General features: G+C 38.8%; 1 protein-coding gene across 14 annotated transcripts in view; it reads right to left on the bottom strand.

The window, feature by feature from the left end:
- Positions 1 to 26,073, bottom strand: part of SYNE1 (spectrin repeat containing nuclear envelope protein 1) — a 527,413-nt gene that overhangs the window by 362,520 nt on the left and 138,820 nt on the right. For 13 of the 14 annotated variants that reach the window (XM_008007617.3, XM_073022337.1, XM_073022331.1 and 10 more), the window contains 6 exons: positions 25,350 to 25,546; positions 22,503 to 22,612; positions 18,929 to 18,979; positions 8,370 to 8,477; positions 5,069 to 5,206; positions 3,327 to 3,491 (listed from right to left, as the gene is read on the bottom strand). In XM_008007617.3, the coding sequence (XP_008005808.3) occupies positions 3,327 to 3,491; positions 5,069 to 5,206; positions 8,370 to 8,477; positions 18,929 to 18,979; positions 22,503 to 22,612; positions 25,350 to 25,546 (769 nt within the window). The remainder of the gene's footprint in view (positions 1 to 3,326; positions 3,492 to 5,068; positions 5,207 to 8,369; positions 8,478 to 18,928; positions 18,980 to 22,502; positions 22,613 to 25,349; positions 25,547 to 26,073) is intronic. The other variant, XM_073022330.1, reaches the window with a different exon arrangement.

The raw sequence follows: 26,073 nt of genomic DNA, 5'->3' as shown, positions 1-26,073 counted from the left end.
TAATATATACATACATATATATGTTAATTTTTCAGAAATAGTAAAACAAAACCATTGGCAGAACCATTCACAAAGTGAACTCTTGGAAACACACATTTAAAAATTGATCTGAATCCAACTTGCAAGCATTGCCTATGCATTAAGTGTTGAAAATTGTGTTGTTTTTTAAAAAGTTGTGAAGAATGAAAAAAGAATGAAAAAAACCAAGCATTGAAACTTTGATAGCCTGTTCAAGTTTTCTTGACAAAAATCAGAATTACTTTTTAGACCAAGATGGGAAGACAATATTCCCAAACACTTTGGTCATGCATCAGTGAGTCCTAAATTGTGATTTTCCCAATTTATTGCATCTTCAAGTCAGCCCAATATACCAGCATAGAGGTGTTACATCAAATCAAGGGACTGAGTTAGTGCCATTGAGGAAACTTATAATTTTTAGTTGTTTTAATAGGTCAAACTTGGCCAAGCGTGGTGGCTCACACTTGTAATCCCAGCACTTTGGGAGGCTGAGGCAGGCAGATCACTTGAGTTCAGGAGCTCGAGGCCAGCCTGGTCAACATGGTGAAACCCCATCTCTACTAAAAATACAAATATTAGCCAGGCGTGGTATCAGGTGCCTGAAATCCCAGCTACATGGGAGACAGAGGCAAGAGAATCACTTGAACCTGGGAAGCAGAGGTTGCAGTGAGCTGAGATCGCACCATTGCACTCCAGCCTGGGAGCGAAAAAGCGAGTCTCCATTTCAACAATAATAATAATAATAATTCAAACTTTTCATCCTCAAAGCTTAGCTTATTATAGTCTTCTAATATATATTTTTTAATAAATGAGAATTGATCTTAAAATTGACAATTTAATTGTTTTATGAGCTACTTTAAGTACCCATGCCCAGGCCTAGCAAAAGTTCCTACCTCAATAAAAAGATCATTCTAATATTCACCTTGAACCTGGCCTGAGCCCCTACCTACCTCTGCTTTTTACTTTTATCTCTTTATTACATTCCTTGGTTTTCTCTTAAGTCTAGCCCTTTCTGGGTTTTTGTTTGTTTGTTTGCCTCAGATAACCATTTTCTCCAACTCCTGTCCCTCGATCTCTCCCTGACCCACTCACTTCATGTCTGGTTTTTATGCCTTCTTCACTAGCCTTTGGCAGACAGATTGTTCTAGCTGTATTCTTGGGGGCTGACACAGGGTCTGTCTCTCTCTCTGTCTCTCAAGGGAGCTAGAAGGGCTCATGAAGGGCCTGAAATCATATAGCCATGGAAACATGCAGACAGCATGTGCATTGGCCGACTTAGGACTCACTCCCCCGTAGGAGACATTACTGTCTATAGTGTGCCTTGAATTAATATTTTTACAAACCGTTATAATGAACTAGTAAATAGCAGTTACATTGTCAGGCATTTTCTCTATGGTGGGACATTGAAGTCAAAGTTAAGGGTATTATATAAAGAACAACTGTGTAGATGTTTCTCAGACCTCTAGATTGGAGGCGCCACAAATGCCTGGACCTTGTCTGTGCCCCTCACCTGTTGCCCTGGAGCTGAAGACCTGCGCGTAGTAGGAATATTTGCTACCATGCCTATTTGCTGAATTAATGTATTTAACTCCCAATTAATATACATTGTACATTTCATTTAAAATTCTAAAGTGACTTCTTTTGTATCAAATATTTACATCAATTAAAATAGTTTCATATGTAGGTAACAGGTACACTAGAATCTAATCGCCACCATTATGTAACATATTCATGTAACAAACATGCACAGGTACCCCCGAATCTAAAATTTTAAAATTAATAAATAAATGCCAGTTAAGGTAAAAAAAAAAAGTTTAAATTAAAAAGTTTTACATGAAAAAAATTATTGTATGTTATATAAGCTTCATTGCTAATTTGTTAAAGATGTTATTGTTTGTGTAACATTGTTTTCACACTTTCCTCCATTTTTAATATACTGGGGTGGTCTCAAAATTGACATGGCCCAGGTGTTTCTATGCTTTTGAGAAGCCTTAACCTGATTCAATCCCAGGAAAATTCTTGTGACTTGATCTCATACGAGGCCTGAACTCTGGGTCCCTTATGGCATCGCTGCCCCCACATTAGGGCACTAAGGCACAGACAAGCAGGCCCAGCTTTTATATGTGAGTATCTGCACAGATGAAGAAGACCCCAAAGTCATGGCATCTGAGAAGTCAGATGACAGAGAGTTTAGTGTGTGTGTTTGTGTTGCTGGTTGGGGGAGGAGAGGAGCTAAGAGATGATCAGCAACTTTAAAAGTGTCTGAAGGCACTGAGTATGGGAAAAGGCCAAGAAGAAATGGAGGCAGGACCCCGAGTGACGGCCTCTGCAGACCATCAAATCTTGCCGTGGCCATCGGGTTCGATAAGTTTGTCTGAGGTTGAGTCTGTTGAGTTGAAACTGCCAAGATTGGCAATGGCATCGTATCTCTGTGTCTCTGTATCTCTAGCTCCAAAAGTAAAGCCCCAGAGAGACATAAAATAAAATCTGTCATAGATTTGCTTTATGATCTTGTCTAGATATAGAACAGTATATTTCCTCGGGGTAATTTTTTTAAAAATATCAATAATTTGGCAGAAAATATATGGGGCTATATATTGCCCATGTGTAGTCAGGAGCAGAAATCTCTGTTTTTCACATACGCAGTAATACTTCACCACACTACAGAAAATGAAGTATACGAATTCAAATGTATAAAATGCAAGATTGCGTTAATGTGATGTTAATGAAAAACAGCATTTTTAGTTAGGCCTGTAGTATCACAAAACACAAAGAGAAAGTATATTGGAAACTATACCATCATATATTAAGTTTATTAAGTTTAAAATGTCCCAAATGACTAAGAGACCATCAAAGCCTAACCCCACCACTTCCTACAGCCTCCATTCCTTCCACCCCCACCCCCCAGCACCAGGACATAAGAACTTTTGCCTGCCTGCCTTTGAGAATGGAGGCAGAAATGAGGTCTGGAGCCAATGGCCTGCCACATTATTAATGTAGATGCATACCATCTATGTGCTTATCTTTTGAAAAATAACATATAACAACAGAAATAACCAAGATAGCTGCAGATGAAAAAAACACCACACAGGTATGGAAAATATCTCAGGAAATCAACCTACTGGAACTGTCATTAACCAGTGTAAGAAAGAAACATTCAAATTAGAGAACTCTAAGAAGGTGTGACATCTCTGATCATGTAGAATGAATACTTGCGGCGTTCCCAACAGGTCAGGTTGTAACTAGGCTACCTCTCCAGACCACACTAGGGCTGTTGTGCTGCAAGGTTTTCCAACCAGAATGTTTACCTTATGTTGCTCAAGTTTCCGTTGTATCGTGTTTGCTGTTTCCTCGTGGACCTGCTGAATGGTGATTTCCTCTCTCAGGGCCACCTCCGCTCTGTACAGCCAGGCACCTATGGTGCCCAGAGGTGCAGGAAGACATTTATCAAGCTGCATATGCCAGTCAAAGAGCTAAAATTTAAAAAGCAGAAAAGTAAAATATCTTTAATACAGACGACAATTTATAAAATTACCCCCAAATAATAGGAAACCATACATAAAGCTTTAAGTTAATGATTTCAGGCTAAGTGAATAAATATCAAATAAGCAAATGTCTGTGTTCTGAGTTTGATACTTTAGAGATGGGGAGAAAATTACAGTTACAAGCAAATTTTGAGGAAACTCAAAATACATCTTAAACATGGAAGATTATTAGAAGTGTAAGCAATTTTCCTCTTACAGGAGTAGCATAAAGCACCCACTGACTTTCAGTGTGGCTTTTGCTGAAAGGGAAGGGATCAGGTTTACTGACATGCTTGGAGGATGCAGCAGTTATACACTTGGCTGATGTGTATCTTGGTCATCGTAATGAGAATCCCATTAAAACCTCCCACATGATCAAAGCAAGTCCAGAAAAATGAGGGTTATCTAAGCAGCTGTGGACAAAGATGGATTTAAAGGATTCTTTCTATAATCCTATGATTATCTACCCTTCTCTCCATCTCTTCCATTTTACCCAATTCTCAGACACATTTCCTAGCTCACTAGAATGCCAGGTGGGATGAGTGGAGGTGCTTAGGAACTAGTCTATTCTTTAATGGAGTCACTAGAAAAAATGAGACTATCAAAAAAAATTAGGCTGGGTGCAGTGGCTCACTCTCGTAATCCCAGAAATTTGGGAAGCCAAGATGGGTGAGATGCTTAAACCCAGGAGGTTAAGACCAGCCTGGGCAATATAGTGAGATCTCATCTCTACAAAAAAAAAAAAAAAATTTAGCCAAGCATGGTGGTACATGCCTGTGGTCCCAGCTACTCGGGTGGCTGAGGTAGGAGGATTGCCTGAGCCGAGGAGGTTGAAGCTGCAGTGAGCTGTGATTGTACCACTGTACTTTAGCCTGAGTGACAGAGCAAGGCACTATCACAAAAATAAAATTAAAAAAAATAAAGAACATATGGTAAGTTCAAGACAAATATTCTTATTAGTGATAGAAGAGTTCCGGGGGCTTGAAATCTTGGTATTTAAGCATAAAGAATATGAATATGAAAGATACTGAGCAGCTTTCCTTCAGATGAGTAATCAATCAGATGAAAAGAGATGCTTGAATGAAAGAATATAAAACTGTATGTCAATACAGGAAGGTCATTAACTTCGATGAAACATGGTTTTGGAATACGAGGAGCTGCCGTGGTTCCATTCTGGAGAATCTGCTACAAGACCAGAGAGTCACCTCTTCTAAACCACCCAGAAGGAAGTTGTGTAAAGTGTGAAGTGATTCAGATGGTCTCAAGATTTTAATCTATCATCGAGTCAATGGCTGATATCACATACACGGAAGCCAAAGCAAGAAAATAGCTATTAAACCAAAGACTTCCATTAACTTCCAGGAAAACCAGACAAGGAGGCAAAGATTCTCCCCTAGTTAAGTCTTTCTAGCCTCAGACAGAGGCAGTAGAACCTGTTGTCATATCACTGTGTAGAAACAGATGATGAAAAATATTCTCTTCTGAATTTATCAAACCCCAATAAAACTAATTGTGGAAGAACTTACCCTGGAAGTCACTCTATCCCAACATTGTTTTACCAATGCTTGGTCAAGTGACAATTTACCATCTCTATATAATGGTTGTATTAAATGTTCAATCTGTTTCCTCTTCATTTCATATTGAACTCTGAAGTGCTTAAATGACTAAAAGAGGAAAAACAGCAACAGTATGGCAATGAGTCAAAAACAGCAAAAGCAAAGGAAAGCACATTTCCTAAATAACAACCTTTTCTATTTGGATAACACTCGATATATGTTACTGATAATAATAATGATAGTTACATTACTAATAGCAGCTGTCATTCATCAAGCCCTGACATAGCTTGACCCTGTGCTGAGTGCTTTCTGCATATTATCCTCTCTGGTTCTCCCCATCACCCTACAACACAGACATGCATTATTATCCTGAAGCCCAGAAATGACTTACCAAGGACAAGTAGTAGAGGTAGGACTAAAGCCTAAGATTTCTCATTTCTAGTAAAGTAATTTATGTACCAGTATATGTTTGTCAGGAAATCATAGTAAACAGGAGTATAAATCTTAGCTAATAATCAAGATAGTTGCTTTATTTCAAGTACCAAACAATTTACAAATAGAAATTGCATATATGGAAATAATGTAGAATGAAAGCTGTCTAGATTTGTGTTTACGTAAGCCTGCATAAAGAGGTTTACTTTAGGGGACCATGCTTATATGATAATCCTTTGCTTTAATTTCATGGTATTAAAATATTAAGCATGTCACAGTACAGTTGACATCAATTTATTATATGTAGACTTAACTATAAGCTTAATGCTAACATTAAAATAATTTTTAAAGTTTTATATTTTACATTAATTAAATTAACACATCCTAAAGTGTGACTCCAAATCTAAACATAAAATTAAAATATAATTAAAATGTGCAGTTATGTTACAGAACAGGAGAATGGCCCCACGAAAGTTAGCAGATAACACAACTAAAAGAATTTCAAAATTATAAACAAACATGTAAATTCACATGAAGAACACTGGGGGGAGATAGTGAACTACAATTTTACCTACAAGTTTTTCTTCCATTTTCTCTAACTGAATGGAATTTTAAAAATACCGAAACATAGGCTGGGCACGGTGGCTCATGCCTGTAACCCCAGCACTTTCGGAGATCAAGGTGAGCGGATCACGAGGTCAAGAGATTGAGACCATCCTGGCCAACATGGTGAAACCCCGTCTCTATTAAAAACACAAAAATTAGCTGAGGGTAGTGGCGCACGCCTGTAGTTCCAGCTACTCAGGAGGCTGAGGCAGGAGAATCGCTTGAACCTGGGAGGCGGAGGTTGCAGTGAGCTGAGATCATGATCATGCCACTGCACTCCAGTTTGGCGACAGAGTGAGACTCTGTCTAAGAAAATATATAAAATAAAATAAAATAAAATAAAATAAAATAAAATAAAATAAAGTAAAATAAATAAAAAATAAAAATAAACCAAAACATAAAATCAACTTTTAAATTTTATTCCACAGGATTCTGAGTGAAAAAACTGGAAAATACAGCATTTACTATAGATTGAAAGAAATTTAAAATGCTGATTACATAATGTAAAGATGAAATGAAATTTTCCCTAAATTCAGATTTCAGATAGTCTCTAAATCCATTTTTAAGAGACTAGTGATCACCTTTGGACTGAAAGGAGTGTTTCTGTTTTTTGCTTTTCTAACCCTTAATTTCCCTCACGAGCTAGCATCTGTATAACAGGTAGCTTTAGAACTTGGGATTTATTTTTTGATAATTGATGCCAAACCTAAACCTCATCAGTCGACTAAATAAGTATATTCGCTCTGTTCTTGCAATTCTTTTCTCCATTTACTGGCTTAATCATTTTTTAATGGATCTCAGCCCAGAAAATTTTATTTTGGGGAAAAAAGCTCACACTGAATTTCAAAACAAAAGAGTACATGCATATTAACCACATATTTATTGCTTTGCTAAGTTGGACAAATATAATATTGATGCTATCATCCATCTAAATTCAGGCTTATCTTAAAGATACGATTACGCAAAATCACTAAAGCCATAGGTAAATCTTTTGTCTACCATGTTGAAGTCCTCACATTATTTGACCTTTTTCTATAGCAGAAATGACTGAAATATGATGGTGAGTAGCATATATTACAGAATATAATTCAGAATATACTATACTTAATTTTGCCACTAAAATGGAGTGATGTTTTACATTGGAAAAAATGATAATGCTGCATCAAATAAATCAAAATTTTTATTAATTTTTATTTTTTCTTCAACTTTTGTTTTAAGTTCTAGGGTACATGTCCAGGAAGATTTGTTACATAGGTAATCATGTGCCATAGTGGTTTGCTGCACGGATCAACCCATCTCCGAGGTACTAAGCCCAGCATCCATTAGCTATTCTCCCTGATGCTCTCCTTCTCCCACTCCCCCACAGGCCCCAGTGTGGGTTGTTTCTCCATGTGTCCATGTGCTCTCATCGTTCAGCTCCCATTTATAAGTGAGAACACGCAGGGTTTGGTTTTCTGCTCCTGCATTAGTTTGCTGAGGATAATGACTTCCAGTTCCATCCATGTCCCTGCAAAGGGCATGATCTTGTTCCTTTATATGGCAGTCTAGTCTTCCATGGTGTATATGTACCACATTTTATTTCTCCAGTCTACATTGATGGGCATTTGGGTTGATTCTTTGTCTTTGCTCTTGAAATCACACTTTTTAAATGGGAACAAACTGTGTTTTGTGTCTTGGAAATGAAAATAGGAAGCAGAAGTCCAATTAATGACACTGTAGTCAGACTGGGGACCACATTAACTCTGAGCTCAACTTGAATGCAATGGTGTTGGACTAGGCAGGTCGCAGCCGAAACTGATCCCTTTAATGGACCTCCAATACTCATGTTGCAATCCTTTATTAAAGTCAGCTTATTTTATACTAATTTTCAATTTGACTCAACTCTTTGTTCTTGGTAGATTTTTGTGTTAGATGACATCTACAAAATCATGAGTTCTATAAACACAAAGACTCCGCATTTGTTTTCCAAGTCATCTATAAGACCGAGTTATGGGAAAGTGATGAAGCCTCAGCGCTCTATATATAGTGTGGATACAATGCAACTTAAGACTATCTACATACGTCAGAAATACAATTATTAAATTATATGCAAACTTAGGGTAATGAATGTTATGTCTTTGAAGACTTTTTCCTGTTAATGTAATTCGAAGCATTAAACAAAGATCAAATGACATATATAAATCTTAGTCAAAAGTAGCTTTTGAAAAATTCAAAAAGCTTTTCCATACATCACCTGATATTTATCCTGTAAATTTGATTCCACCATCTGTGCTCTTGTCAAATCTCTCTCAAATTGTTCTATCCAAACCTTCATTTCCTTCAAAATTAGCCTGTCTTCTCTCTGGAAACAGGGAAACATTATAATTTTATTAGTATCTGTGTATTTATTTAATTGCTGATTAATACCTGACTGATTCTAGAAGAGACTTAATATTTAGTAAGTCCTAACTGTCTCTGAAAAATTTTCTTTCTCCTCACCCGCACCCCTTTAGAACAGTAAGAAGCAAAAGTTAACTCTAGAAAAATATCTTAGTTATCTTATTGAATAATGAAATTAACCAACTCCATATTTTTTTGGCCAAGTAATGCTAATTTAATAAAGAAAATGTGCCCAGCAGGGAATTTCCTAAGTACACAAATAATAAGAGTCATAGCTGGAGTAGAAACACAGTCCTGTGAGTTGCTTCCTAACCCAAGGCCATTGGCAACCCAGAGGACAGTTCTAGATGGGGTTCATTTTGACTGAATTTGAGGAGTTACACCCAAAATACCATTGGGTGACTTGTCTATATTACTATTTAAACTGATATTAGGTATTACAATCTCCACGTGGACAGAAAACACATTTATCTGGTTCAATACGGTATTCCCAGACCCTGGGAACATGATACCATTAGAGATGTACCAAGTTATTTGGTGAATAAATGTATCCAGGTCACTACTCATCTCAAAAATGAAACATAAAATTGGGATTTTCATACTTATTTTCACAAATAATGACAAGCACCATTCTATAATAGCATTGATTTAGTGAAAATATCCTGACTTTCCACCAAGATGTAGTGTCTCATAAGAACGTCAAGTATTCATAACCGTACTGAACATGGTTTTTCGGCATTTACAAAACAGCTTTCAACTCCAGCATCTCACTTGCTGCTGACAGTGCTGTGACACAGGTAAAATGACTGTCCCCCTTGGCAGGTGATGTTTCAGAGTGGAAAGAATGCCATTTATGGAGACAGGCCAAACTGGTTTCAAATTCTGGCTCTACCATGCATCAGCTCTGTGAGCTTAGTGTGTCTTTTTTTTTTTTTTTCTTAATCTCTCTACTGTTGTACTACAGGATGTACTAAAGGGTGTGTTGAATCATCACGCACCTTTTCAATGGTTTTGGTGAGAATTAGAGGTAATCGGTGTAGCATGTCTAGTACCGAGGTTGTCACATTCTCGTGATCCATGCCTTCTCTCACTTTCTTGTCTTGCAAAAGCAGTCGTCTTCTGCCTAAACACTTACCACATTTTCCCCTGAATAATGCCTTTTTCAGAACTCGGCTCAGGCACAACCTACTCTAGGAAGCTTTTTCTAACCCAGAAGTCTGAGTGAGGGCATCTGTCTCCTATGCCAGTGGTTCTCACACTTAGTACACACTAGAATCATCTGAGGGGCTTAGAAAAACACAAATTGCTGGGCAGCACCCACAGAGTTTCTGGCTAAGTAGATGTACAGTAGAGCCAAAAATCTGTATGTCTAAGTTCCCAGGTGAATCTGATGCTGCTGGTGAAGGAACCATATATTGAGAACACTTCTCTATGATCCTGTGACAACCTCAGCACTAATATTCACCCAAATGCATTTGGGTGATAAAGTCAGCCCTCTGTGTCCTTAGATTCAATCAATAGCAGATTGAAAATATTCAGAAAATAATAAAAATAACAATACAGCAATAAAGATAATACAAACAAAATACAACACAGTATAACAACTATTTATTTATTTATTTATTTATTTATTTATTTATTTGAGACGGAGTCTCGCTCTGTCGCCCAGGCTGGAGTGCAGTGGCCAGATCTCAGCTCACTGCAAGCTCCACCTCCTGGGTTTATGCCATTCTCCTGCCTCAGCCTCCCGAGTAGCTGGGACTACAGGCGCCCGCCACCTAGCCCAGCTAGTTTTTTGTATTTTTTTAGTAGAGACGGGGTTTCATCGTGTTAGCCAGGATGGTCTCTATCTCCTGACCTCGTGATCCACCCGTCTTGGCCTCCCAGAGTGCTGGGATTACAGGCTTGAGCCACTGCACCCGGCCAACAACTATTTAAATAGCATTTACATTGTGTTAGGTATTATACATAATCTAGAGATTAAAGTATATAGGAGGATATATGTAAGTTAAATGCAAAGACTATGCTATTTTATATCAGGAACCTGAGCATCATGAATTTTGCTATCTTGGGGGGGTCCTGGAACCAATCACTTGTGAATATCTAGGGACAGCTGTACAAAATCCTTGTCAGGCCTCTGAGCTCAAGCCTGCACGTATACATCCAGATGGCCGAGGCAACTGAAGAACCACAAAAGAAGTGAAAATGGCTGGTTCCCACCTTAACTGATGACATTTGACGATTGTGATTTGTTCCTGCCCCACTCTAACTGACCAATTGACCTTGTGAAATTCCTACTCCTGGACAATGAATCTCAGAAGCTCCCCACCGAGCACCTTGTAACCCCCACCCCTGTCCGCAAGAGAAAAACCCCCTTTGACTGCAATTTTCCACTACCCACCCAAATCCTATAAAACTGCCCCACCCCATCTCCCTTTGCTGACTCCTTTTTCAGACTCAGTCCGCCTGCACCCAGGTGATTAAAAAGCTTTATTGCTCACACAAAGTCTGTTTGGTGGTCTCTTCACACAGACGCATGTGACATTGGTGCTGAAGACCCGGGACAGGCGGACTCCTTCGGGAGACCCGTCCCCTGTCCTCACCCTCACTCTGTAAGAAGATCTACCTATGACCTCGGGTCCTCAGGCCAGCCCAAGGAACATCTCACCAATTTCAAATCGGGTAAGTGGTCTTTTCACTACCTTCTCCAGTCTCTCTCGCTACCTTTCAATCTCCCTGTCCTTCCAATTTCAGTTGTTTTTCCTCTCTAGTAGAGACAAAGGAGGCACATTTTATCTGTGGACACAAAACTCCGGTGTGGGTCACGGACTCGGGAAGACAGGCTTCCCTTGGTGTTTAATCACTGCGGGGACGCCTGCCTGATTATTCACCCACATTCCACTGGTGTCTGATCACCACAGGGATGCCTGCCTTGGTCATTCACCCACATTCCTTTGGTGGCAAGTCAATTGCAGGGATGCCTGCTTTGGCTGCTCACCCACATTACAGCCCAGGGCTGCTCACCACCCACTTCTCTGTGTCTCTACCTTTCACTTTACACTTACCTCCTTCACTATGGGCAAGCTTCCACCCTTCATTCCCCCTTCTTCTCCCTTAGCCTGTGTTCTCAAGAACTTAAAACCTCTTCATCTCACAGCTGACCTAAAACCTAAATGCCTTCTTTTCTTCTGCAACACTGCTTGGCCCCAATACAAACTCAACAATGGTTCTAAATGGCCAGAAAACAGCACTTTTGATTTCTCCATCTTACAAGACCTGGATGATTTTTGTCGGAAAATGGGCAAGTGGTCTGAAGTGCCTGACGTCCAGGCGTTCTTTTACACATTGGTCCCTCCCTTGTCTCTGCTCCCAGTGCAACTCATCCCAAATCTTTCTTCTTTCTCTCCTGTCTGTTCCTTCAGCCTCCACCCCAAGCTCTGAGTCCTTTGAATCCTCCTTTTCTACGGACCCATCTGACCTCTCCCCTCCTCCTCAGGCTGCTCCTCACCAGGCTGAGTCAGGTCCCAATTCTTCCTCAGCCTCCGCTTCCCAACCCTATAATCCTTCTATCACCTCCCCTCCTCACACCCAGTCTGGCTTACAGTTTCGTTCCACGACTAGCCCTCCCCCACCTGCCCAACAATTTCCTCTTACAGAGGTGGCTGGGGCTCAAGGCATAGTCAAGGTTAACCCTCCTTTTTTTTATCTGACCTCTCCCAAATCAGTTAGTATTTAGGCTCTTTTTCATCAAATATAAAACCCCAGCCCAGTTCATGGCCTGTTTTGCAGCAACCCTTAGACGCTTTGGTGCCCTAGACCCAGAGGGGCCAGAAGGTAGTCCTATTCTCAATATGCATTTTATTACCCAAACCACTCCCAACACTAGAAAAAGCTCCAAAAATTAGATTCCAGCCCTCAAACCCCACAACAGGACTCAATTAACCTCGCCATCAAGGTGCACAATAACAGAGAGAGCCAAGCAGCCGTGTGTTTCTGAGTTGCAATTACTTGCCTCCACTGTAAGAGAAACCCCAGCCACATTTTCAGTACGCAAGAACTTCAAAACACCTAAACCACAGTGGCCGGGCGTTCCTCCAGGACCTTCTCCCCCAGGATCCTTGTTTCAAGTGCTGGAAATCTGGCCACTGGACCAAGAAATGCCCACAGCCCAGGATTCCTCCTAAGCTGTGTCCCATCTGTGCAGGAACCCACTGGAAATTGGACTGTCCAACTTGCCTAGCAGCCACTCCCAGAGCCCCTGGAACTCTGGCCCAAGACTCTCTGACTGACTCCTTTCCAGATCTTCTCAGCTTAGCAGCTGAAGACTGACACAGCCCGATCACCTTGGAAGCCTCCTGGACCATCACAGACGCTTTAGGTAACTCTTACAGTGGAGGGTAAGTCCGTACCCTTCTTAATCAATACGGAGGCTACCCACTCCACATTACCTTCTTTTCAAGGGCCAGTTTACCTTGCCCCCATAACTGTTGTGGGTATTGATGGCCAGGCTGCTAGACCTCTTAAAACTCCCCAGTCTGGTGTCAACTTGGAAAACATTCTTTAATGCACTCTTTTTTAGTTATCCCCACCTGCCCAGTTCCCTTATTAGGTCGAGACATTTTAACTAAATTATCTGCTTCTCTGACTATTCCTGGGCTACAGCCACATCTCATTGCCACCCTTTCCCCTGTTCAAAACCTCCTTCGTGTCTTTCTCTTGTATCCCCCAACCTTAACACACAAGTATGGGACACCTCTACTCCCTCCCTGGCAACCGATCACACGCCCATTACTATTCCATTAAAACCTAATCACCCTTACCCCGCTCAACACCAGTATGCCATCCCACAACAGGCTTTGAGAGGTACCCCGCTCAACACCAGTATGCCATCCCACAACAGGCTTTGAGAGGACTAAACCCTGTCCAGGATCTTCACCTTATCAAAAAAATTGTTTTGCCTATCCACCCCACGGTGCCAAACCCATATACTCTCCTATCCTCAATACCTCCCCCACAACCCATTATTCTGTTCTGGATTTCAAAGATGCTTTCTTTACTATTCCTTTACACCCTACATCCCAGCCTCTCTTCGCTTTCATTTAGACTGAATGTGACACCCATCAGTCTCAGCAACTTACCTGGGCTGTACTACTGAAGGCTTCAGGGACAGCCTCCATTACTTCAGTCAAGCCCTTTCTCATAGTTTACTTTCTGTCCATCTGCTTCTCACTTTATTCAATATTTTGACAACCTTCTACTTTATAGCGCCTCCTACAAATCTTCCTAACAGGATGCCCTCCTGTTCCTCCAACATCTATTCTCAGCAACTCCCCCGCCAAAGCCCAAATTTCTTCCTCATCCATTACCTATCTCAGCATAATTCTTCATAGAGACATACATGCTCTCCCTGCTGATTGTGTCTGGCTAATCTCCCAAACCCCAGCCCCTTCTACAAAGCAACAACTCCTTTCCTTCCTAGGCATAGTTAGGTACTTTCGTCTTTGGATATCTGGTTTTGCCATCCTGACTAAACCATTATATAAACTCACAAAAGGAAACCCAGCTGACCCCATAGATCCTAAATCCTTTCCCCACTCCTCTTTCTCTTCCTTAAAAACAGCCCTACAAGCTGCTCCCACGCTAGTTCTCCCTAACTCATCCCAACCCTTTTCATTACACGCAGCCAAAGTACAGGGCTGTGTGGCTGGAATTCTTACACAAGAGCTGGGACCGCACCCTGTAACCTTTCTGTCCAAACAACTTGACCTCACAGTTCTGAGCTGGCCCTCATATCTGTATGCAGTGGCAGCTGCCACTTAAATACTTTTAGAGGCCCTCAAAATCACAAGCTATGCTCCACTTACAATCTACAGTTCCCATAACTTTCAAAATCTATTTTCCTCCTCACACCTGATGCGTATACTTTCTGCCCCCCAGTTCCTTCAACTGTACTCACTATTTGTTGAATCTCCCACAGTTACCATTGTTCCTGACCTGGACTTCGATCTGGCCTTCCACATTATTCCTGATACCACACCTGACCCCCCATGACTGTATCTCTCTGATCCACCTGGTATTCACTCCATTTCCCCATATTTCCTTCTTTCCTGTTCCTCACCCTGATCACACTTGATTTATTGTGAAAGGCCTAATCACCACTCACCAGCAAAGGCAGGCTATTCTATAGTATCTTCCACACCTATCATTTAGGCTACTGCTCTGCCCCCCTCCACTACCTCTCAGCAAGCTGAACTCATTGCCTTAACTCAGTCCCTCACTCTTGCAAAGGGACTACACATCAATATTTATACTGACTCTAAGTATGCCTTCCATATCCTGCACCACCATGCTGTTATATGGGCAGAAAGAGGTTTCCTCACTACACAAGGATCTTCCATCATTAATGCCTCTTTAATAAAAACTCTTCTCAAGGCTGCTTTACTTCCAAAAGAAGCTGGAGTCCTTCACTGCAAAGGCCATCAAAAGGCCTCAGACCCCATTGTTCAAGGCAACAATTATGCTGATAAGACAGCTAAAGAAGCAGCCGGTATTCCTACTTATGTCCCTCACGGCCAGTTTTTCTCCTTCTCATCAGTCACTCCTACTTACTCTCTCACTGAAGTTTCCACCTATCAATCCCTCCCCACTCAAGGTAAATGGTTCCTGGACCAGAAAAATTCCTCCTTCCAGCCTTACAGGCTCATTCCATTCTATCGTCCTGTCATAACCTCTTCCATGTAGGTTACAAGCCACTAGCCCACCTCTTAGAACCTCTCATTTCCTTTCCATCGTGGAAATCTATCCTCAAGGAAATTACTTCTCCGTGTTCCATTTGCTATTCTACCACTCCTCAGGAATTTCTCAAGCCCCATCCCTTCCCTACACATCAAACTCAGGGGTTTGCCCCTGCCCAGGACTGGCAAATTGACTTTACCCACATGCCCCAAGTCAGGAAACTAAAATATCTCTTGGTCAGGGTAGACACTTTCACTGGATGGGCAGAGGCCTTTCCTTCAGGGTCTAAGAAGGCCACCGTGGTCATCTCCTCCTTTCTGTAGACATAATTTCTCGATTTAGTCTCCCCCTCTATCCAGTTGTTCCATCAATGCCCATTACAACCTCTAATGGCTGCTGCCCTAGCTGGATCCCTAGTGTTAGACATCAGTTCTAAATTTCTTTTCAAAGAATCACTATGTCAGTAGGTTCAATTCTTTGCCTTCTACTTTTAAACTTAACTTCCTCATAAAGCAACCTTTTTCGATTACCTGCTACACCCTGACTCATTTCAATGACCTGCTCCACCCTCACTCATTCTGATTACCTGCTCCACCGTGACTCATTCTGATTATTTGCTCCGTCCTGACTCGTTCTGATTACCTGCTCTGTAACCATTTTTCCCCCAAACTACTCACCCCGTCACTCTCTTTAAATTAGCCAGTCGAAATTAGTTTAGCCTGTATGGTCTAACCCCAGCCAATAGGGGAATGACACAGCAGCAGGGGCCACAGTGCATCAGGGATAAGAACCCCTTCCCCTCCTTTGTCCGAGTGTGCGCTCACCATTGCTCCATCTGTAAGTGCACACCCTTCTATAGAAGTACCTTGCCTTGTTGAGAATTAAAAAGAAAATTTTATATTTGAGTGCTATTTCTTTTGCGGCACAGAAACTTTATCTATAAGTCTGGGTACAAGACACCTCTTTTAGTACTCCTCATCTTTTCACTTTGCATTTCCAGTTTTGCCTTGTACAAGGTCTCTTCTTCCTCTGTGGCTCCTCTACCTACATGTGTCTACCTGCTAATTGGACAGGCACATGCACACTAGTTCTCCTTACTGCCAAAATTCAATTTGCAAATAGGACCGAACAGCTTCCTCTTCCCCTCATGATGCCAACATTTCACCACTATTTTGTTTTATTTTTCTTACTAATATAAGAAGACAGGAATAGGCCTTGACTTACTGCTGAAAAAGGAGAATTCTGTATATTTTTCGATGAACAGTGTTGTTTTTACCTAAATCAATCTGGCCTGGTATATGACAACGTAAAAAAACTCAAGGATAGAGTCCAAAAACTCACCAACCAAGCAAATAATTATGCTGAACCCCCTTGGACCCTCTCTAACTGGATGTCCTGGGTCCTCCCAATTCTTAGTCCTTTAATACCTCTTTTTCTCCTTCTCTTATTCAGACCTTGTGTCTTCTGTTTAGTTTCTCAACTCATACAGAACCACATCCAGGCCATCACCAATCATTCTATATGACAAATCCTCCTTCTAACAACCCCACAATATCACCCCTTCCCCCAAAATATTTCTTCAATTTAATCTCTCCCACTCTAAGTTCCCATGCCGCCCCAATCCCACTCAAAGCAGCCCTGAGAAACAACCACCAAAAATTTTCACCACCCCAATACTTCACCACTATTTTGTTTTGTTTTTCTTATTAATATAAGAAGACAGGAATGTCAGGCCTCTGAGCCCAAGCCTGTACCTATACATCCAGATGGCCTGAGGCAACTGAAGAACCACAAAAGAAGTAAAAATGGCTGGTTTCTGCCTTAACTGATGACATTCCACCACTGTGGTTTGCTCCTGCCCCACCCTAACTGATCAATTGACCTTGTGAAATTCTTTATCCTGGACAATGAATCTCGGAAGCTCCCCACTGAGCACCTTGTAATCCTCACCCCTGTCCACAGAGAAAACACCCCTTTGACCACAATTTTCCACTACCCACCCAAATCCTATAAAACTGATCCACTCCTATCTCCCTTTGCTGACTCCTTTTTTGTACTCAGTCTGCCTGCACCCAGGTGATTAAAAAGCTTTATTGCTCACATAAAGCCTGTTTGGTGGACTCTTCACATGGATGCGTTTGACACTCCTTAGGTATCTTTTTAATCTCCCTCATCTAACATAGTGTCTGGCACTCAGAATCACTCAATATATGATTGCAGAATAAGAGATGAGTTAGAAACATAGTTAAAAGCAGAAAGAAATGAAACTGGAGCCCAAGACTATAAAGCTTCAGTTCTTCCCAGGATGTCTTTTCTGAATGAACAGGTGAATATAATGAAGGTACATGTTTTATTATCAGTTGATTCTCATGCCCAGAAAAGCACTGATACCACATTCTTACGAGTGCAGAGAGAAAACTTGTTCTTGGTGTGTCTCCAAGGTACCAGAGGTCAGTGTGGCCACCAGAAGTGACCCATCTAACAGTGAGCACAGGGCTTCATTGTGAGCCTCTGAGGACAGGCTGCTCATCAACTTCTGCATTTATAAAGCACTTGACTGCCCTGAAGAGCTATTTGTTACACAAAGTCATCTGAAAGAAAAGGGTTATGTTCTTAAAATAACTTTATTAGAGCCTATTTAGTAAATGACTTTCTAATGGTTAGAAAGTGTCTAGCAGATTGCAGTAAGGTGAGAAGGATGTCGCTATTTATATACTCAAGATTCTTCTTTCTAAGAGAAAAATGAAGTACAAAACAATATTTATAGCCCATTAGTCTAGGGTTTTTCTTCAACTGATAACTTTCGCACACATTCAGAAGACATGGCAACCTATTGCTTATATCTAAATTCCAAGCAGCTATACTGTCAGCATTCTGTCTACTTTTTCTTTCACTTTATTGTTTTTCTTTCTCTCTCATTCATTCATACACACACACACACACACACACATAAACCACATTTACATTTGTGTACCACGTTCACATGTACATAAACTCAACTTTATGGAGCATGACATTTAAAAAATTTAGTATTTGATACGAAATTAGTTACTTCTGATTTATGTTGATATAAATACAATATATCAATACAATATATAACCTGCAGCCTAGACGGGACATAAAGAAAAATGGAAAAGCTAAAATATGGGACATGCATTCATATTCATTCTGCTAATATCTTTTGAGCACCTACTACATGTCATGAACTTTACTAAACCACGAGACCCAATACTGAGCAGAAGAGAGTGAGGAAACTCAGACCGACAAGGTAACCAAATACTTACCTTGTTCGTTGATTCTCTGCTAACATTTTAAGATACAAAACTAAACCTTTATTTTGTTTTTATTTTCTGTGTCACATTAAAGACACCAAATATAGTTACTGTAAGTCCTTCTTTGTATTAGTGTTATTATTATAAAGAAGAAATTAATTGATAGATATCATTTTATAATGAAAGATTAATGGGCAAGTGCATGGGAGTAGCTTAGACTATCACTAACATTTGATAACACATATGTATGTTATTTGCTCTGTTAGAAAGGAAACGCAAATGATGCGATTAAAGTATTAAAAGAAATGTATACATAAAGACAAAAACATGCAAGGGAATGACTAAAACGATACAGAATGCAGGATGTTTGAAAGAGGTCATCAATGCAAGATTACTTAAATCTTACCTTAAAATTTTGTATAGAATTTGCAAAAGATGGGAAACCTGGAAGTATTTCCTAACAATACGAAAAGATAATATATAGAAATATAATATAAATCAGGGTCAAAAATTATTTAGAAAACAAGAAGAAAAATAAATGGAGAGGCATCTGCCTTTAGAGAAATAGGTGATCATTTCAAGGGTATAATTACTTTAAGACATTTTCATAGCTTTTGAAAATACAAAAATATTCAACTCCAATAAGACAACATCGTTTTCTAGAAAATGACATTTTTATTTTAACTTGAAATAATCATATGTAGCTATATATTTTGTAAACATGTCTCAAAACAACAGTAAATATTTTAGAAGGTGAACTATGTAAAGAAGAGGTATATGAACTCATATTACTTTCCCTGTAAATATACACAGCACGCATGTTTCTTCGTCCTCATAAGAATTAAGCCTGTGTTGTGCTTCTTAGGGCAGCCAGGAATGCTTGTGGCAATGGAAGAACGGATGGGTAAAAAAATTAATGAAAGTTTAGAAGGTGAATGAGATAAGTCAATAGGCCTATATTGTTTATTTACGACTGAGTGCTAATTAAGAAGTATCTTAAGAAATATCTTAAGGGGGAAGTTTATCAGTTTTATTGGATGAGATTAAAAAAAAACATGGTGATGTCGATTTTCAGTAAGAAAATCATATTTAAAATGGTAGCCATAAGATATTTAATTCAAATAAAATCACAAAGGGGATATATAAATCAAATACACACAAAAATGAAAGCCTGGTAGATATGTTCATGCCAAGAAATTTTTTTTATTTAATGAATTAAGAGAGTAAGAACTGAGTGACAAATACTGAGTACTTTGAGGTGGGGGCTCAAAACTAATATGCATAGTTTATAAAATATTAAAGGTTCACTAGACAGAATTAGGTGACCATTAACTGTGTTAAACAAATATAAACCCTACATCATAACAAAAAATACATTATTTGAAATATTCAATTTTAGATGCTTATGCACTACATGACAAATGCCACTAAAAAAGGGCAAAGCTTCCAATACATTTTCCTCAAAAATAATTTTTGAGATAAACCTGAATAAATCATATGCATCCTCTTTTTAGGAAAGGGATAGAGGGAATTTTTTTAATGACCAGAATTTATTTTTTAGATGATTAAAGTAAACTCTGAAAATAATAAAACCTCTTTAGTAAAGTATATTAAAAAGCTTATATGAATAGATTGTGTGTTTCAAATCTCTGAGAATTTTTGCATTAAACTCCTGCTCCTGAGCATTAAGTAAAGCATCTCCTTTTGTTTTTTTAGATGTTTCCAGCCACAAAGTTTACTAATCTGGAGAGATGATTAATGTCAGAGACTCTAAAACAGTAAAACCACAGACACCAAATTATATATAAATCCATCTGGGTAATATAAGGACTTCACATATAAAAACCAGATGGAAGTTTGGATGGATTTTCTCTGTGCTATATGAGGTAAGTCTAATGTGTTTTCTTACACAGTTTCTTATTCACACAACAATATTGTCAAAATCCAGCAAGCCCCAGATGACTCCAAAATATTTGCATCAATCCATGCCAGCATTTGCCCATGGAGTCTTTGCTTTAGCCATTTGTGGTGCTTTTTAGAAACAGTTACTTTACTAGTAATAACTATAGATAAGTCACTCTGGTGGCCAATGTTTGTGCTCCAATCCTGACAACGAACAAAAGAGGTTTCCTGAACTTACTGTTTTTAAGAAGCTAACATAGTTCTATCAAATGCCAGATTAATTTCATCTAAGAGACCTAGGAAACAGGAGTTACCTCTGTTTTGCTTATTCTTTTATGAAGTCACTGATTTCTAACTATTGGCATAATGTCTACTTGTAAGCTTTTGGTTATGCTCCTTGGCCTTTTTCTTCTTTATATATGTTTATAAGTCTATTTAGAAAACATATTTTACATTTTTTGGTTTTCTTATTACTCTTCATTTTCATTTCAAACTGCTCTGAAAACTCCAGTTGAGACCTGAACAATGAAGACAGACAGGTTTTCACTCACCTTGAAAATTCTATTTATTTTTTTCCTGATGTCATTTACCTTATAATTATTTTTTTTAGGAGGAAAGGAGAAAGGAAGAAGAGGAGCACCTTCTAATTAAATTAAAGTTCAGCAGTGAATCCACCTGTCTATATAATTAAAAATAGAATACAACACTACTTCAAAAATATTAAAAGAATGGTCATATCCATTGCTAATCAACAGGAAAGCAGGCAGTCTGGTGTCTTGGCTGGAGTGTAAAATAGGACAAACTTTCTACAAGGCAATTCGAAAAACATTTTTAAAAGCATTAAAATTTTGTATGCCCTTTAGTCTGGGAATTCCACTTCTAAAGAAGAATCTTAGCCAGGCGTGGTGACTCGTGCCTGTGATCCCAACACTTTGGGAGGCAGAGGCAGGAAGATCACTTGAGGTCAGGAGTTTGAGACTAGCCTGGCCAACATGTGAAACCCAGTCTCTACTAGAAATAGAAAAAATTAGCTAGGCATGGTGGTGTGCATCTGAAATCCCAGCTACTCAGCAGGCTGAGACAGAAGAATTGTTTGAACCTGGCAGGCAGAGGTTGCAGAGAGCCAAGATTGCGCTACTGCACTCCAGCCTGGGCAAAAGAGCAAGACTCCATCTCAAAAAAAAAAAAAAAAAAAAGAGAGAGAATCTTAGAACAATGTTTTATTACAAGATTGTTCATAAAAGCATTGCTTATAACAACAAAAATTACAAATTAAAACTATTAAGATTGCGTAATAAATTACTGCACATACATATGATGACCTGCAGAATTCTTTATAATGTCCATGGAAGAAGAAAATTATAAAATTGTATGGATACTATAATTCTATTTTTATTAAAAAATTATATGTATCTGCCATATACATATGCAAATGTTGGAAATTAACATCAACATATTAATTTTTTCTAGTATAGGTTCTCTCTAGAAGGTCAAATACAATTTTTTCCTTTTCCTTTTTTTCCTGATTTAAAAAATTTATGACAATTAACATGTAATTTGAGTAGCATGAAAAATGTTAATGTTATTTAAATTATTTAAAGGCGGAAAAATCTAATCACAATGAATAATTAGAACTTTTACAAATTGTGCCTTACTTCCCATATGTTCGCTGTCAATAGATATAATAAAATCCAAAAGTCAAAATTAGATTTTATCAGATCAACCAGAGCGAGGGGATTCAAGATCTAGATGTTCAAATGTATGACAGAAATACGATTACTTCAATTCTCAGATCACTAAAATGGAGTTCCCAACACTGCTATCTTTTCTCAATTTGAGTGTATCAGCATCACATAGTCTTACATTTATTATCAGCAATGCTTTCTCTAACATATTCAACATGCAAACCAGAAAAACCTTTTCCTCTAATCATCGCCCCATTTGGTGGTATCTTTTTAAAATCAGTTGGTCTCATATTAAAATGCATTCAAATTTAATTTTTTGAGAACAGCATACTCAAAAATCTGAGTCACCGTCATTGCATATACTAGCAATACTTGAAGAAAGTAAATACCTACATCATCCTCTTGCCCATCAGTGCCTGCATTGTGGATGTCAGGATAATGTTTCAGAAACTGGGCTACATAGGTCATAATAGACTTCTCATCTGGTTTATCCACATCAACATCTGAAAAAACAAAAAATGAAATGTGAATAAATTAATTAGCATTCATTGGATTTTAATAATACAAGCTTTAATATCTAGCTATCATACCGAGAACACTAAACGCAGAAGGAAAACAGAAGCACTATTTAGAATTTTGGAGGGGGAGGAGGGTAAATCAAATTTAGTCTGGACATCATATGATGGAAATTGTATTACTCAGAAAGATGACACATTTTAACAAACGGCATTTAAGAAAGTAGCATATATGTCATTTAAATAAGACATACAGTATCTCATGAGACAGTATTTCACAAATATGAGATACCGTATGGTTACTCAAACATTCTGTCTAGTTAACTGAACACAAATAATATGTAAATTTTAGAACTGGCATAAATGGGTAGTACAAAAATGCTTACAAGTGTGACACTGAATGACAGTTCATATACTATATATGGCCAAATATAGACAAGCTTCTTCTCTGCCCCCACAAATTTTACTTTAGAAGAAAGGGAGATGCCTTATATTCCATTTCCTGGGCAGCCTCTTTGTGGAGCATTCTCTCCAAATTACAGTGCTTTGAGCAATCAAGCACTCCGAGGGAAACTGCCTGAGAAGGCCGCAATCACCGTGATTTTGAAGCTTATAGATATTTGTCCAATACAAACGGTAAAAATCAGGCAAACAGATTTATACAGAGTTAGTAATTATACACGGAAGTAAGAATGCATAAGTAAAAAATGCTGTAAACAAGTCTTTTAAATATCAATTTTAAAGGCAAAAAATGATTATGTCTTCAGAGCAATTTATAGAGCAAAAAGCAAACCAAATTGCTACAATAAAGTATAAAACTAATCTAATCTTTTGTAAAAGTTCTTTTTGGTCAGAGGTATAATTTCTAAGACTTGCAATGTAGGGTTTAAAGAGTGCTACAATTCACACCATTTAAAAGGAAGCAAAGATAATGAATTCTGAAATTTGTTAAATGACTCAAAGGTGATGAGTCAAACCGTTGACTAAAACTTTTTTTCAGGAAATATGAAAGTGGAAAGAAAAGCAATATTTAATACATGATTTAATGTAGTATATGCTGTTAACTATATATGTAAATCACAGAATAATTATTATAATAGACTTGGAGTACTTAATCTGTATCCCAAAAAGCTTATACATCCAAGTTGGTTAAATAACTTTTTGAAGGGGAAGTTCTCATTAAGAAATTAGAGGAAAGTCTTATATCTAGGATAGCCTTGTATTTAGGCAACCTCAGTTTCTGACCATCAAAGAAAATATTAAGATCTTCCGGTCTGGTGGATATGAAAGAATCATGTATAATCTTCTTTCATCCCACTCTAGGAATAATGTCAGCTCTGTTACATCCTCTGAAATTGATGGCTGGAATACGTGTTTTTCCCTTGATTTATTTTTGTGCAGAGAGAAGGCAGAAAGCCCTTTGATATCCTAGTGAAAGTGGGGGTGGGGTCAGAGTGGGACTCAAAACAGAATCCCGAAATGTCAAGGAATCTCCATGGGTCCCTTCATCTTCGAGGAAACCTAACTGGGTCTCCGTAACTTACTCTTAGAAACACAAGTCTATCCTCTTTGTTTCAGAGCTAAGGAAGTTCGGTCTGAAATTCCATCGTTAAAAATAATTTTCAGTGGATCCCATGAAGATAGAGAGTAGAATGGTGGTTACCAGAGGCCAGGAAGGGTAGGGAGGAGAGGGGAAAAATAATTTGCTTTCACTGTGTATTTACATTTCTGCATTCACTGATATAAATGTCCATAATTGCCAACCCACATAAATTATCTGTGACATTTGGAACTTCACTTTGATACTTTTGTTTCAACATAGCTAACAACTTACTAGTTTATAAAAGTTTATCAAAGGCATCTAAATTGTCTTTTGAAGGCTTGAAAGAGTTCACTCCATTTCCAAAAAGTCTTAACACTCACAGCCTTACAAAAAAATGTACCAAACAATTAAAATGACAAATATCAGTCAAATATTTGTGTAGTTTGCTGATTGACACCAAAACACCGCATGGTTAAAAACATTTCTAAGTATGAATAATCTACATCTTCCAGACCTCTGAGATTATATATTATCCTGTCACCCTCCCCTCATACACCCTCCCCTCATTCTAAAACTTTCATTCCACCCTTAAGTATATTAAGTCCCGTTCACCTGACTGATATACCAATGCCAAAGTGTTGTTTGGAGCAATGAAATCATATTTTACCCCAACTATGGTGGTAGATATTTATCCAGAAGAAAATTGATGCAGGAAAATACCATTACTTCCCACTTTTCTCCAGCTTTCCGGCTTGGAAGAATCTTGGAAGTCATGTGTATTTCTGAGTTTAAGAAAGTTAAGACATTTAAACCCTCAGCCGGGCACGGTGGCTCACGCCTGTAATCCCAGCACTTTGGGAGGCCGAGGCAGGCAGATCACGAGGTCAGAAGATCGAGACCATCCTGGCTAACATGGTGAAACTCCGTCTCTACTAAAAATACAAAAAAATTAGCCAGGCGTGGTGGCAGGCACCTGTAGTCCCAGATACTCGGGAGGCTGAGGCAGGAGAATGGCGTGAACCCAGGAGGCGGAGCTTGCAGTGAGCCAAGATCGCGCCACTGCACTCCAGCCTGGGTGACAGAGCAAGACTCAGTCCCAAAAAGAAAGAAAAGAAAAAAAAGAAAAAGACATTTAAACCCTCTGTGTTAACGTATACAGCAGTCAATGCTTACTCAGCCTACCTTCAGGATCTAGCAGTCTTGGGATCCCCAGTTCCGTTTCAGCGATAGTGAAAGCATCCTCCAGATTTTCTCGGTTGGATCTGCCTTTCACTTTCTCCAAGTCCACCAGTTCGGGTCGAATGGCATGAATAACTGAATGAAAGGCAACCCCGCTTCTCCAACTCTTCCCAAAATCTTTTACTTCTATTCCAGTCTGCCTTTGTGTTATAAAAACATAAAATGATGTCACATTCTGAATAGATATAAGGACTTTCTTCAAGGCCTCATGCAAAATCCAGTGCTTTTCACCAACAATATGCAGAGAACTGTATCAGTTCATTGTGTTTGAGGAAAATTAAGGAAAACAAAATTTTTAGGGGGTAACAAGATAAGATGTCGAAATTCCAGTTCTATATTTACAGATTTCTATGTTGGATTTTTCAGTAATTAAGATAGTTAATTTAAAGCATATTTTTACATTCATTTTATAAAGAAAAATCAATTTAGAGAAAAATGCTGAAAAATTTTAAGAAAACAAATTATAAAGATGCCAAAAGTGAGAGTAATTAACCACTGTATATTTTTTGTAGAAAGATCTAACACGTTTCTAATGGGAAGCGGCACTGTGTTGTACACAGGTTATTACAGACTAAGATGATGTGGCTGAATGCTTTCCAATGCAATAGAACAGAAAAATGCAAATATTGCAATTATATCTCTCAAGTGTTCACAAGGGACCCTGTAT

Source organism: Chlorocebus sabaeus, chromosome 13 (assembly GCF_047675955.1).
Source record: "Chlorocebus sabaeus isolate Y175 chromosome 13, mChlSab1.0.hap1, whole genome shotgun sequence".
NCBI classification, from domain to species: domain Eukaryota; kingdom Metazoa; phylum Chordata; class Mammalia; order Primates; family Cercopithecidae; genus Chlorocebus; species Chlorocebus sabaeus.
This window is presented reverse-complemented; position numbering and strand designations above follow the sequence as displayed.